The sequence below is a fragment of the Galeopterus variegatus genome, unplaced genomic scaffold (assembly GCF_000696425.1).
Source record: "Galeopterus variegatus unplaced genomic scaffold, G_variegatus-3.0.2 Scaffold1299, whole genome shotgun sequence".
Lineage (NCBI taxonomy): Eukaryota > Metazoa > Chordata > Mammalia > Dermoptera > Cynocephalidae > Galeopterus > Galeopterus variegatus.
Genome location: NW_007727410.1, coordinates 160,531 through 176,313, shown reverse-complemented (window position 1 = coordinate 176,313; position 15,783 = coordinate 160,531). Strand labels below are relative to the sequence as shown.

Here is a 15,783-nt window from a genome sequence, read left to right as displayed (position 1 = left end):
ATTGCTGGCGAGACTGTAAAATGGCACAATCACTTTGGAAAACAATTTGGCAGTTCCTTACAAAGTTTAGTATGCATTTAACATGTGACCCAGCAATCCTGCTCCTAGGTGTTTACTCTAAGATATCTAAAAACATACATCCACATAAAGACATGTTAAATGAATGTTCATGGCAGCTCTATTCAGAATAGCCCCAAACTGGAAACAACCAAATGTCCTTTAACTGCTGAGTGGATAAACAAATTGTGGTATGTTCATGCAGTGGAACTACTCAGAAATAAAAAAGAACAAACTACTGATGCATCTCAGAAACGTGTTTAGCAAAAGAAGCTAGACACAAGTACATACTCTATGATTCCATTTATATGAAATTTTAGAACAAGTAAAACTATCTATAGGGACAAAAATCAGATTAGTGGTTCCTAGGGCAGAAGGTGGGAGAGATTGATTGGGAAGGGACATGAATGAACTTTTAGGATGATGGAAATGTTTTGTATCTTGATTGGGGTGGTGGTTACATGGTCCGTACATATGTCAAAACTCATTGAATTGGTTTGTTCATTTTATTGTATGTAAGTTATACCTCAATAAATTTGATAAAAATGAATTAGATTGAGTAAATTTTAAATTAAAACAATTGAGTAGAATGTTACTTTGTATGATACTGTTTTGGTATTTTTCCATAATGTCTTAGGCTACATATGGCAGAAGGTAGTGTATCTTTGGGTCATCCTTGGCTTCTTGTTTTTAAAATAATAATCTCAAACTTCTGTTAAAAAGTAAGAAATGAGATAGTAATAATATTCTTTGGGATTTTTCATAATTACTTTATAAAGATGGTGGTCAGTTAAACTTAGGTTTCTCCTAACTTGCTCTGTGACTCTCCACAATTCCTTAACTTTGTTGGACTTTTCTTTCCACATTTACAGAATGAGACCATTGTCTTTGTTAACTTTAAGATTTTTTTCAGCTTTCAACTTTCCAACGTCTTCTTGTAGAATGAATTTGTTGAAGTAATGATCTTCCTGTTCTCTTTGTTTTGGTTTTATAAAACCTATTAGAGCTAGACCATTGTCAACTTCCAGGATATTTTAAATTTTAGTTTTTCATTCATATTTGACTTTGTTCCAACTAAGATTTTAATTAATTTACATGGTACATAAAATAAAACATGATAAAATAAATTGAAAGCATGGAAGAAGAAAAGCACAGATAAGAGTAGGAAAGTAGCATGGAGCTAGAAGTGAGATTGCTACTCAACTTACATGCATGAAGTTCTGTATAGACTTAAGTTCAACTCCCACTTCATTCATTTATTAAATGTATGACTTTAGACAAGTTACCAAACATCTCTAATACTCATTCCTACTTTTAGGGGAAGTTGAAAGATGAGTAATGTGTGTTTAGTATTTAGAACATCATAGGCACTAAGTAAATAGTACTTTTTTGTAGGGGTGGGGGGATAGGAAGACCTGGGTTCAAATTCTGACTTCAGGAACAACAATTGCCAGCTTTGTTACCTGCCAGCTGATTGATTTTGGACAAGGTCATAGTATAATATCTCTAGGTATCAACTTTGGAGCCAGACTCACTGGGTTCAAATACTTGCTCTACCATCTTATTATATACCCTTAACTGCTCACCTCAGTTTTAACAATATAAAATAAAATAAACTTTTATAAAATAAAGAGTTGTTGTAATGATTAAATTTATTAATAAGTGTAAAACAAAACAGTATCTGATACACAGTCAGCACTCAACAAATGGTAGCTGTTAATACTATCCTTCCTAAGCCTCAGTTTCTTCGCTGTAAACTGCAAGTAATAGCTCAGAGTTGTTATAAGAAATAAATGAGGCAATAATCATAAAGCATTTAGCGTAGTGCCTGCCACATAAGATTACATGCTACTAATTACTATTTTTGTTACCCGTTGTCTGAAGATGAGTCACGAAGTCAGTTCTTAGCTTTGAAGTAGCTAATAGTGTAGAGAGAAACACACCATTTAAAGGATTTACAGTTTCCAAGGTAAAACAAACCAGTTGCTTAGGAAAATACAACTCTTTCTAACAGGCTCTCTAGAGCACAATTTGTCTTGAGGGTTCTCATGAAGAAAATATCTTTAATAGCATCCTTAACATGAGTGTAGTCAAGTAATTTATGAAAGTGGTCTTCGGGGTCCAGTTTGATGTGTTCTGGGTATGTGGCTCTGTGATGATCTGACTTAATTAAGGGTGGACTTTTGAGGAACTAGAGGAATGGATTGACCTTTAAAAATTTGTCTGTGAATGTTGTTTTTCTTTGCTGTGCTTTTAAAATGGTAGTGAATAAAGCTGGTGGTAGGTGATGCTAATGCTTTGTACACTCAAGTGGTAACTTTCCTCAGGTTCAGGATTGTTAGTTTTAAAAAATTTCTACTCCACTTTGTTGATTTTTTAAAATTATATTTGCAGTTTCAAAAAAATAATAATTTGCTTTTAATCAAGAAATAACTAATTTGAAGTTTTATTTTAATGGTATTTAAGCTATAGAAGTCAGTTTAACAGTTCATTTTTCCTTAGTATAAACATTTTTTATAGCATACTGTAAAAAAAAAAGAGAGAGAGAGAGATCTGGAATGTCTTACCCTTATTTACCATTTTAAATGCTCTATCCCTTCTCTTTACCATGCAAAGAAAAAAAAAAGATTTTCAGAATGATATCATAGGACAAAAAGTATGTTTATAGAAGAGTAAGAAATTCTCCCAAGGCTATCTGAGGAATGCTGTTAGAACTGAGGAAAAAACAGCCCTTTGGGTTTGAAAGGTAGAAACTCAGCTTTACTCACAAGCAATGTGACATTCACTTTTAGTTTCCCCATCTGCAAAGAAGGGATGCTATGATAATTTCCACAGTATTTGTTATATTGAAGTTAAATAATTGATATGAGAGTATTTTGGCAGGAGGAACCCACTATAAAAATGTAAGGAGTGAAATTAGCAAAAATACCTCAGCAAAATACAGACTTTTTCAAAAGTCAGAAAAGTTTCCATAATTCTATCATAAGAAAGGTTCAGATGAAATGAAAGTTGGACATTAGAGCGCCCTAGTATAGAGTGCCCTAGTATAGTGCCTTTATATTAGAAAGGGTGGGTTTTCTCTCAAAATTAAAGCTCTGTCAAGGAAATCTGAATGTGTGGTCTTTTTATTAACAGCTAAGTTATCTTTGTAATATACTTTAGCAGTAAAGTTTACATGTTTGGAATTTATTTAAACCATGTCAAAATTTAAGCCAAGATGACTGTAGATATTATAGCCATATTCTAAAATTTATGTATTCATATAAATAATACACAATATATATAACATACTATATATAAATACATATTTTCTTTTAGAATTCAAGAAAAAAAGGAAAATTAGAAGAAAAAAGTATTATTCTGTAGAAATGTGCTTCAGCTTTTAGGGGTTCATTGTGTCAAATACTGATTTTCTGTGAATATGCTTTTCATTCGAAGGAACTCTTTCAAATTTTTCAGATTATTATACACCCTTTAGTTGTCATTATTATGTGGTTAACTTTACAGATCATTTGTGGCAAATGTTAACTTTTATGTTGTCTTCCTGGGGTATTTTAATGTGCCTCCAACAGATATTTGTTGAGACCTTTGAGGCTAAATATGAGCAGATTTTAATGTTAGTCTAAGGAAACTATAAATAGAACTAAATACCTACTAGAAAAATAGACATGTAACATTTTTCAAAATCAGACATAGGAGAATACCTCATACTTTTGGAGTTTCTATTATATCTGCAGCAGTGAGCTGTGGGGAGTACAAAATGTTAGTGATGGTAGTCTAACAGAATCTCAGTATTTCACAGACACAGACATTAGTAATTTTAAAACAAGCTAGACATTTGTCAGTGCTACAGGCCAATAATGACTGAAATTCTATGGAAAAATTGTTATAGAGGGGAGGGTAAAGTTATTTTCTAACCAGGGACTTTGGGAATATTTTTGGGGGAGGGAGAGTGGGATTTTACTGGGCTTGGAAGAATGTGTTGAGCTTCAGGAGACCGCCTTGAGGAAGGATGGCATTTAGGCAAGAGGAGCCTGAGCAAAGACTCCAAATGAAGGAAGTACATGGTATGTTTAGAGAATGGTGAGCAGAACAGTATGGCTAGAATAGAAGAATTGTGGGCTGGAGGAGTAGAAAGCAGCTCTAAGTGCTTTGGGCCTAGATTGTGGAGGGCTTTGAGTGGCAATCTGAGAAATCTGGATTTTATTTTATTTTATTTTTGTATTAAGCTTTAATAATATAGTGGTTATTAGTTTGTTTATGTTTACACGGATATGAAATATTTGAGAAAAAGCAGAGGAGATGCTCCATATGGTCTCACTTAGAAAATTCTTTCAGTAGATTAGAATAGAATTGATTAAAACTTCATCAGGCCTGAAGTGAACATTTATTTAGTACCCGCTATTGGCTGAACACTACATTTGGCACTTGGACAGAGAAAGTATAGCCTTTGAGCATCAATGAATGATGTAGTTGTAGAGACAGAACACATATGAAACTGAAAAACATTTATAAAGTCGCAATATATCATTTGCTTTGTCACTTTGGAATCTCTTTTACTTCAAATTCCCTCCTGGGGCCGTGCTAGCATAAATGTATTTGTTGCATTCATTCCAGACAGGCAAGAAATTAGGTAACTTTTGGAGAGGCATTTTCTGCCTTGCTGTTTGGAAATGTTATAAATCTCATATGGTAGAAATTGGGATAATCCTAGCCACCATTCAGACTGGCTGTATGTTTAGAATAGCCCTGGGTATAGACGAGCTACCACATATACCCATTTCAGGCCCATGCACAGTCTTTTCAATTCATGAGATCTAGTTCTCAAAAGCAGTGAGTGTTCAATAACGACAACAAAATTTATAAAAAATGCTTTTCATAATTATCACAATGGAGTAGGTGACTTGGAGTAGGTTAATTAATTTTCTTACTTACAAGATTAATGTCCCTTTATAATATCTATAGTTAGAGCTGGTAACTTTTAAATGCATAGCAATTTCCTCATATTCATAGCTCTCTCTCTCTCACTCTCTCTCTCTCTCTCACAAACACAGACACACAGAATACAAAATTAATATAATAATGGAATTAAAAGATAACATGAATCTTTCCATGAATTTTTTGAAGACCTTTCATATGTATATATTTGGTTTTCATTTAGTTTTTCATGATCCATCCTTTCTTCCTTTTCTTTCTTTCTTTCCTTCTGTCTCTCTCCTTCTTACCTTCTCTCCTTCCTTCCCTCCCCTGCCTCTCTTCCTTCCCTCCTTCCCTTTAATGTCTTTTTAAAAAAATTATCACTTAATATTTAAGATGTAATTACTCAGAATAATAACTCTCCTTTCTTTCAGGATTAACCAGTTGTTTCAAGTATTTGGAATTTTATGTATGAAAAGCTTAATATAAATGTGTCATCATTGTTGTTATAATGGTAATGATTACCACATCAATTAAAACTATCTGTTTTCACCCTTATTTTCTGTTATGTGGTTCTTAGGTTCAGAATTTAACATTACGCAGCCAGAAGTTGGGTGTATTATCTAGCTCACAGAATGGGCCTCCAAAAAGCACTAATCAAACTCAGTCATTGACAATTTGTCATAACAAAACAACAGTGACCAGTTCTAAAGTGAGCCAACGAGATCCTTCTCCAGAAAGTAATAAGAAAGGAGAAAGTCCAGGTCTGGAATCACGAAGCACAGCTGTCACCCGGACATCAAGTATTCACCAGTTAATAGCACCAGGTAGGATAAAACTTTTGTTGAAAATAGTTGCATTATTCATTTTCTTAGCAGAGTAAAACAAAGGACATCCATTACTTGAACAAGAAAGACACTCTTTAAAATATTTTTAAATGTAAATTTCGTAAGTTAAAAAAAGAACATCTCAATATCATATGTAGCTTGAAAAAAGAGAAATTTAGAAAGCCCAACAGCTAAAACAAATTTAACAATAAAATAGGGTTTTTTTTGTCAATTGATATTTGATTGACATCTTCGTTATGTGCTGGTCTCTCCTTATGTTGATAAAACCTTTTAGCTTTAAAAAAAGATTGCCTATAGTTAAATGTGCTTTAGTGGAACAAATTTAAAAGCTTATGAAGTAAGTACAGTGTATTATTTTGTTTAAGGTTATCATCAGTGAGAGGAATTTGTCTCTTTCCAGACATAAGGATTATGTATAATTATTTTCCTTATGATGTTGCTTTATTCCATCTCTAATTTTATTTCTGAGAGGAAGATGTCAGGGAATCAACTAAGTTGTTTTTATTCTCATCAAGTTTGGAATCCCAGATAACCTTGCCTCATGGTTTTCATACTGAACATGTTGGGACCATCTCACGTGAACATCCGTACTGTGTCTTATTTATCTCAGAATTTTTCAAGATTGAGCTTTCTTCATTTCTAATAAGATAAAGAGTTATCTGCTTTCTCCTAAAAGTCAGCACCGTTTGCATATATGATCCCATCTTTTTTTTACCTGCTCTTGGTCTTCCTCAGTATATACTTATCACAGCATCTTTTGTCTTCCCATGCCGGATCCTTTCCTTTACTTCTCAAGCATACTTAGGTTTCTCCTATTCTTAATATATCTGTATATATTTTTATATCAGTATAACTATTGTTTATTCAACAAGAGAGGTGGGGAGAGAGAGAGTATGTGCGTGTGTGAGAGAGAGAGAGAGTGAGGGAGGGAGGGAAAGAAAGTAATGTACTGGTCTAGACACCTCAGTACACTTCATTTTTTGAAAATTTTCCTTTGTTACAACCTCATCAAATAAGCATCTCCTTTCCTTCTATAACTCTGCTTTACTTTTTAAAGATTTATTTTACATTACTGAAGTGTGCTTTTTTCCACCTAAACCTGTTTCTCTTTTCGTATTTCCTCTGTGTTAATACAGCCAACGTTTTCTGCATCACTGAATCTCAAAATCTTGACATTGTCTGATTCCCTTAGTTAGAAATTTTTCCTCACTCTGAACTTCTGTAGCATTTTATGTTCCATTATGGTTCTTTTTCTTTTATAGTTATTTATATATTTATTGATCTTTATAATTAACTTTTTATAGTTATTTATATACTTATTGATCTTATAAGTGCTTACATACTTACACTTCTCTATTAAACAGTAAGCTCCTTGATGTTAAGATGATAATATTGAGCACTTACATATCAGGCACTGTTTTAGCACTTTACATTTATTAATTATTTAAATCCTTTTTCAGATTCATCTTTTAATTCTTATATCTTGACAGCACAAAGTTGTGCCTTATATGTACTTACCGATAATAGGTGGACAGTAAATATTTATTGGATTCAGTTTTTTATACTTGAATTTTGAAAATTATAGTACAGTCTTTCTCATTAGCAATAATTAGTTATCACTCTACTTAGAATTGCCAAATCTGAATCTTAGATAAGCATAGGCTTTGATATAATGTATAAATAAAAAATCCATTCATGGTATAGTTACATGTGAATTCTATTTTATAAGCATCTGTGTGCCAGGGTCTGTTCTGTATGTGGCTTGATAACTGGGTTTTGCACTGCACTGTCCAGAGCATTCTTAGCCTCAAACCAGCATCTGCCCAGTGTTGACAGAGTCATCATGGAGCAGCAGTGACCCACTGTGCTTGGAACGACTGCTTAGGGGACAGTTTCTAATGTGGTTTTGCTGGATTATAATGGATGGGTTAGTTTTCTCACAGCAGAATGCTACCTTCAGAGAAAGCTGGGAATTTATTTAGGGTTAGTTCAAGCGAGTAGATCTGCTTTTAGATTTTTAGTCTCCCTTAATTTCCAATACGTGTTTCCAAGTTTGACCTTACTCTTCCCACTGTTGTTGATAGTGTGGTAATATCTTTTTAGTTTGCCTTCCTCTGATGGCCAATATTTTATGTAGGTATGGAGGGGACCACTAAGCCAAAACCACCAAAAAGTCTCAGGTCAATTTCAATTCCAAATTTAGATTGTACGTGTATTACCAGACTCCAGTTTTCTGTGATGGTGTTGATTAGAAACAAAACCACGTGGAGCACCCTAAACCATGTAAATCTTTGCAACTACCAAACTTAAACGTTTGTTAAGCCTTACACTGCACTTATTTAAAGCAAGTCAACAGCTATCTTTCTCACCCTTTTAGTTTTTCTGCTCTTATTGGTGGGAAGTTAATATGAAGCTAAGATATTTTGGGAGATTCTAGAATTGATAATTTGTGCTTTTCCTCAATTAAAACAATGCCTGTTCCTATAGGTCATTTTAAATATAAAAAAATCTACATGTATTCTGATGTAGTGTAGTCTAATAATTGTTAAAATGGACATGGCTGTTGTTTCCTTATTGCATTTTTAGGGTGCTATATTAATTTGGGGTTTTTAAAAATCATTTCTCCTTGAAGGTGGGGTTTCCACTTGGTGGTAATTCTATACATAAAATGAAGGCAAACTTCAACCATATGTTTGGAGATAATCATGAACTGTTATTAGAGCTGAAATTTTCTTATGGCAGTTTTTAGAGCTTTTATAAAACTATTCTAATTGGGAAAAAATATGTGCTGTTTTTTGCAGACATTAATGCAATGTGTAGTGGAAAGGTCCTTTATTAGTCTGCTTTGTCATAAGAAAATGTCATAGACTGGGTGGCTTAAACAACAGAAATTTATTTTCTCACAGTTCTGGAGGCTAGAAAGCCCAAGATCAACGTCCAGCAGTGTTCAGTTTCTAGTGAGGGCTTTCTTTCTGGCTTGCAGACCTCCTCACATGGTGGTGGTGTTGGTCGCGGTGGAAGTGTGTGCACACAAGAGTTCTCTGATGTCTCTTCTTATGAGCACACGAATCCTACCATGTCAGGACCCTGTCCTTACGACCTCATTTAACCTTAATTACTTCCTTAGAGTCCCAATCTCCAAATACAGTCACAGTGGGGGTTAGGGCTTCAACATGTGAATTTTGTGAGGACGCAAACATTCAGTCCATAACAGGGCCTTAGACCCAGTTAGGATTTTAGTCCCAGTGCTGTCCCTTGATAGCCAGATGATTTCAGGCAAGTTACTTAACTACTCAGAATTTCTTCATCTGTAATATGTTGGATTGGTATACCAACAGGTATACTATAGTACCCTGTCTGTCTCATGGGGTTGTCGTAACAATTATTTTATTTATAATTGTAACAAATAATTAACAGTAATTGCAATAATTGTAATTATTTTATTTATTGAATGAAATATTATTGTAAATAATGAAGAGTTATATCTGTGTGAGAGATGCTAGTTATTAATCCTTCAAGTATAAGGCCACCCTGACAATAATAAAGTGTTTATTAAAATCAGAGAAATTAACTCACGACATGATTCTCCAGAACACTAGGGCTTTTCTTATTTAGTGGTATTGTTTCAAATATCTTCATAATTATTTTGTAATATGTGTGCTTGTCAATTGGACTTATGGATTAATATAAAATATGTAAACTCATTTTGATTTCTTATCCAAGAAAAGTTTAATTTAGGTGCAAGGATCGACTGTTAATCTATTGAGTTATCAGCTCTAGAATATAAGAGATTGCGTACTTGCTAGAGCACAGAAAAAAATTGTTATTCTAGTGGATATAATATCCATTGTACTTCAAGAATATGGTAAATTTAAATCATAACTTATATGGACTTTAGTTATAAAAAAATCAAAAGTAAAAAAAAATTATAATTTAAAAATTGAATTAAAGCATGCTTTTGTTGTTATGCTTGCAAAAAATCTATTTCCTTATTTTTAAGAGGGGGATAATAATACCCATCTACTCATATGCTTTTTATGAGTACAAATGAGAGATGTGAAAGCACCTTGAGCCCCCTGGAGGAAAGGCACTCTATAGCAATTCAAGATTTTGTTAATTCACCTTTTTTGCATACTCTATAACATAGTCTATATCAACACATTTATAAAGGGATGGCATAAAATTTCAGTCTTAGTTGAAGTGCTAGTCTAGTTACTATGTGAAAATTATTTTGTTAGATGGAATTTTAGACCTAATGTGTTTTTTTTTCTTACAATTAGTGGATATCTATTGAACCTTCTGAACCCCACTTTCTTGAGCTATTAATCAGATGTTAATTGCTTTAAAGGATCTCCCAAATTTTAAATAATAGCCAAATGTAAAAATATTTTTTAAAAAAAGTTGCAAGTTTTTATAAGGCTATTGTCACATGTAGTTGAATACAAAAATAGATACAAGGTGTTATACAGTCTTTATCTTGACATTTTGAGATTTAAAAAGAAATTTGCCCTGTCTTTAGGTCTGTTTTCAATGTTTATAATTTGATGTGATATTAATATTAAGCAATAATTTCAGTTTATATTCTGTTGAATCCAATTTCCATTCTTATTTAGACAGAGAGGGTTTTACTAGCATCTCCCTCTGTGTTAACAGTATACAGATCAGTCATAATGATGGGGGAACCATTTACAACTTGGTTGCTAATTATTATGTATATTTATCCCTGTTGTGTGTGGCTCCTTTGTGGAGAAAACCTGATAGTATCACATATAAATTACTGTAGGATTTTTTTTTGGTGGGGGAGAGAACCTTTATTTAGATAGCATTGGCTTCTGATTGCCTCATTCTCTGCAAGCAAAACTAGTGCTCTTCTAGATTTGGAATTTCAGTTCTTTGAGGCCACCAGAGGTAGGAAAGGGAGAGAGGAGGGGTTAGTGAGAAATTGGTAAAGGGCCACAAAAAATGATTACATTGTGTAATGTTGAATATATTAATTATCCCGATTTGAGCAGCACATATTGCACACAAGTATTAATATTCAATGCTGTACCCTACAGATACATACATTTAATTATGTTTCAATTAAAATAAAAGGTTCCAGCCCCAGATTTTCTGGTACAGTGGGTCTCGTTATAGCCCTCCACCCCCAAATAAGGAATTTCAGTTCTTAATTACAATGATTATTTAACCGTGCTACAGGATTCACACCTGTGCTTTGCTTAATTGAGTTAAATTTTTATACAAAACATTTTCTCTTCTTGGGTCAAGTAACACTGACTATTCATCTCAGCTCAAATTTGGAAACTCATTTGGCAAGCTTTATAAGTAATGTGACTATTAGTTGGAAGCATGTCTAGACATAGGTTAGAAAGGATGAGACCTTTATTTTACGAATCTTAATATACCATTTTTATGATTTTGAAGTTATCTTTGTATGTATTATACTTGTTCAGTATTGATACTCTTTCCCCAAAGAAGAAATTCAAGTGTGTAAACTTTGCTAAAAGTTAATGCAGATATTCTGATGACCTATAAAATGTAATAAGAATAAATCCTGTATAGATTCAGATTTATTTTTTTAGGCAGTTTTCTTTTGGAACTTATGACAGTATAGCTTATTTCATGCAACTTTTATGATTTTCCAAGGAAAAGGTATTTGTCCTTAAATTTTCAAATCATTCTTGTTTGGAAGACTTGTAATAGAATTCTGATGATTATGATCTTCTGATGTGAAAACTTTCTTCTTTTAGATTTATTTTAAAATTTCCGTGATATTTTTGAAGTCAATACTGATTGTCATTTTTTTCTCTCACAGCTTCATATTCTCCAATTCAACCTCATTCTCTAATAAAACATCAGCAGATTCCTCTTCATTCACCTCCTCCCAAGGTTTCCCATCATCAACTGATACTACAGCAGCAGCAACAGCAAATTCAGCCAATCACACTTCAGAATCCAACTCAAGACCCACCTCCATCCCAGCACTGTATTCCACTCCAAAACCATGGCCTTCCTCCAGCTCCCAATAATGCCCAGTCACAGCATTGTTCACCGATTCAGAGTCATCCCCCTCTAACAATGTCTCCTAGTCAGTCACAGTCAGCACAGCAGTCTGTAGTGGTGTCTCCTCCACCACCTCATTCACCAAGCCAGTCTCCTACTATAATTATTCATCCACAAGCACTTATTCAGCCACACCCTCTTGTGTCATCAGCTCTCCAGCCAGGATCAAATTTGCAACAGTCCACTGCTAATCAGGTGCAACCTACAGCACAGCTGAATCTTCAATCCCATCTTCCACTTTCAGCTTCCCCTGTTGTTCACATTGGCCCAGTTCAGCAGTCTGCCTTGGTGTCCCCAGGTCAACAGATTGTATCTCCAGCATCACACCAGCAGTACTCAACCTTGCAGTCCTCTCCAATCCCAATTGCAACCCCTCCACAGATGTCAACATCTCCTCCAGCTCAGATTCCACCACTGCCCTTGCAGTCCATGCAGTCTTTACAAGTGCAGCCTGAAATTCTATCCCAGGGCCAGGTTTTGGTGCAGAATGCTTTGGTGTCAGAAGAGGATCTTCCAGCTGCAGAAGCTTTGGTCCAGTTGCCATTTCAGACTCTTCCTCCTCCACAGACTGTTGCGGTAAACCTACAAGTACAACCACCAGCACCTGTTGATCCACCAGTGGTAAGCCCTTGGAAGCTCTTTGACTTTCTTGCTGAACTGAAAGTAAAAACTATTTTCTCCCACACTATGTTATACTGCTAGATCTAAATGCCTATGAATTTAAAAAGCTTGAAATTTTTGTATGTCAGTATTCTGACAAACATGCTGTATGGGCAAAAAAAAAAATGCCATTTGTTGTAGTATGGTTGCATGCTTGATAATTTGTGATGGTTATTAAAGTCCCTCGTTAATTTTATTACTATTTAAATAAATCCATCTGCTATCTTTACAGAGTTGATTTTTTTTCCCCAAGGGAATGCATTTGAACCAGTGTCATCTGCACAAAGTTTTTTCTCTTAAGGTGATTATCCTTCATAGATCCCTTCTGTTGGCTTGTATGTTCTTAAACGTATGGTTTATCTAGCTAACCCTTTTGGGTTATGTACATTCTGAAGTCCTTGGCCTTTAGGGACTTTTGTTTCAAGGTGGAGGTATGCTTGTATGATGTAATTTTTTGGTTAAATTGTATTTTGTAATTAAAATCTTATAAAATACTTTATTCTAGGAAAGAGTCCAACTGTGTAAAAAATATTATGTGTATACTGCCTTATACAATTATTAAACTTCTGTTTTTTTATTTCTACTAAGGGAAAATATGTACTTAAAATAATTATCATTTAAAAATTTTAAAAAAATCTCAGTGGATGAATTTAATACTTAGGGTGAAAAAATCCATTGGGAGCAGTAAAAGTTTTGAATAATTGAGATTATAGTGAGATTTATCAATGAATCTCTAAAACTTTTATGTGTTGCCTAGAAACGAAAATTATCTTGAAAAATATTTTTCTTTAAAAGTACTCTAAAAGATTTTTTTGAATTTGTAATTTACAGTAAAATTGAAATAAAGTCTTTAAATGTTTAGTCAGAATGATCACATTCATAATTTCTAACCGAGGAGATGAATTTTCCTAAAGAGAGGTTTTGTGTTAAACCTCATTGAAGAGATTTTATCACTTAATGGCTATTTGTTAGTCTCAGAGTCTGTTCTTTAATGGGAAATATCTTGGTTCTTAGGATGCACATTTGTTGATTTTTTTAATCCTTGTCATTCTGACTGATCTTAACAGACATAAAGAGATTGAATTCCATTTCCTGTTCAATTTTATTAAAAAACAGAACTTGACAAAAACAAGTGGACATCTAGAAATGAGTTTGTCATTCAGTTACTCATGTCTGTATTTTCTTTTATTGGGTTTTTGAAGAGTTTACAATCGATATTGTAACAAAAACACAGGCTTAGCAACTATACAGTACCTTCAAGGAAATCAAATTTAATTTAAATTTATTTTCTCTCTATCTACTTCCCTGATTTGTTTTTGTAATAAGTAGAAAATAAAATTTCTTTATGATCCTTATATTTTAAAAATTGTCTCTGTTAGGGGAAACTTTGGAGGAACATATTTGGGATAGAAATATCAAAAATATAACACTTTAAGAATGAATTAAATTAAAGCTAAAATAATAAGGTCTTATTTTGTTGCTTCCTGCCTTCCTCTCTTTTGAAATTTAAAAAAAAAATTATGTTATTTCATTTTTGAAACCTTTTTCCCCATGAAATTAATAACGTTCTCTGATATCACTAATGTGGTCATTATGCATGTTATAGTTGTCCTTATGTTACCTTTTTTTTTTTTTTTATCTTTTACCTTTGAGTAACACAGCTCTATTTATTAAATTTCTGTATTTTTCTCTTACTGTCTTTCACCAAATGTATTATTTTTTCCATCAAAACACATTTCTTCATAAATTACATTTTCCTGGTAGTTTTAAATATTTAAGGGTTAGAGAGAGAGATTTATTTCTTAAAGAGATGTGAAATTTTGAAAGATAAGGGTGAATTATCAAAGTAAAATGAGTATGTTTTTAAAAGATATATTTATAAAAGAAAGTTTTTAACTGACATTTGGGTATAAATAAGATATATTGAGGGTAGATAATTTAGAACTAATAAACAAATGTTCCTCAGTTTATTTAGGAAAGGGAGACAGATGGGAATAATGGACTTTATTGAGGTAAGTTTGGCAGTCTTTGCTATTTTTAGAATAGTCGTAGTTATGAGCTAAACAGAAATTGTGATATGCAGTTTCCTGATGGTCTTGTGAATACAACCTCGACTTCTTTGCTTTTTTCAATATTTTAGTTGTTGCACTGTAACATTTGTTTTTGCCTACTTCTTTTATTCATTATCTTACTTTGCCTTTACATGTAAGACTTGGAAGAAAGTGTGTATAGTCAGCCTTAACTATAAAGAATGAAAAGTATTTTACAGTACTCTTTAATAGATTATTTCAAAATATGCTATTTGTGTTATGGCTCTTTTCATCTTTTAAAACTCTTTCATTATTTTTTAAAAAATCAGAATTCTATATATGATCAGTCTTTGAGTCCTTAAAAGATACAGTAACAGATGTTTGAATAACATGTCAGATTAAAGAGAGTTTAAGCATTTTAAGAAAAGATAATGTTCTTTGGAAGAAAAGTAATATCTACTGAAGGAATGCTACATAGGTAAAATTGAACTGGTTGATAAAATCATACTGGTCTAACTACCTCTTAATTAACATTTCTACATCAGGCAAATTAAAATAATCACTACTACAGCAGATACCCCTTACCCTGTGCACGAGAATTTTTTTTTTTTTTAACCCCCAGACATTTGTTTTGGATGATTTTCCCTATATTGGGTATTATCATCATTTTAAAAACTATTATTATCAGGACCCAATACTAGCAGCTATTATGGTTGTACTATATAGTAACAAACTAACAAATGACTGCTTTGATTTCTGAGATCCAGACGGGAGGCAAAAAATCTCATTTGGTGAAACAAGTTTCCAAATGCAGGGATTGTGAGCAAATAACTTTAAAAAAATGTTGCCTACTTAGTAGCTGATTCAGATCACAGTTCTGGATATTATATTTAATATAAAATTATCAGGAACAATAGGATTTTTAAGTTTTAAAAAAGGCAAAAAAAGGGCCAGCCTGGTGGCGCACTGCTACTGTGTGCCGCTTGGGAGCGCGGTGGCGCTCCCGCCGAGGGTTCGGATCCCACATACAGACCGGCCGCTCACTGGCTGAGCGAGGAGCGGGGGCAACACTGAGGGTTGCGATCCGTTGCCGGACACGGAAAAAGACAAAAAAAAAAAAAAGAATAAAACATCTTTTTTTTTGCCTTTTTTTTTTTTTTTTGCCTTTTTGTCATTTTTCGTGACCAGCAACGGATCGCAACCCTCGG

At 33.4% G+C, this 15,783-nt stretch overlaps 1 protein-coding gene across 4 annotated transcripts in view; it reads left to right on the top strand.

Moving 5' to 3' along the window:
• PHC3 (polyhomeotic homolog 3 (Drosophila)) overlaps positions 1-15,783 on the top strand; it is a 62,644-nt gene that overhangs the window by 23,213 nt on the left and 23,648 nt on the right. For 2 of the 4 annotated variants that reach the window (XM_008576145.1, XM_008576146.1), the window contains exons 7-9: positions 5,555-5,801; positions 11,638-12,506; positions 12,799-12,846. In XM_008576145.1, the coding sequence (XP_008574367.1) occupies positions 5,555-5,801; positions 11,638-12,506; positions 12,799-12,846 (1,164 nt within the window). The remainder of the gene's footprint in view (positions 1-5,554; positions 5,802-11,637; positions 12,507-12,798; positions 12,847-15,783) is intronic. The other 2 variants (XM_008576144.1, XM_008576147.1) reach the window with 1 other exon arrangement.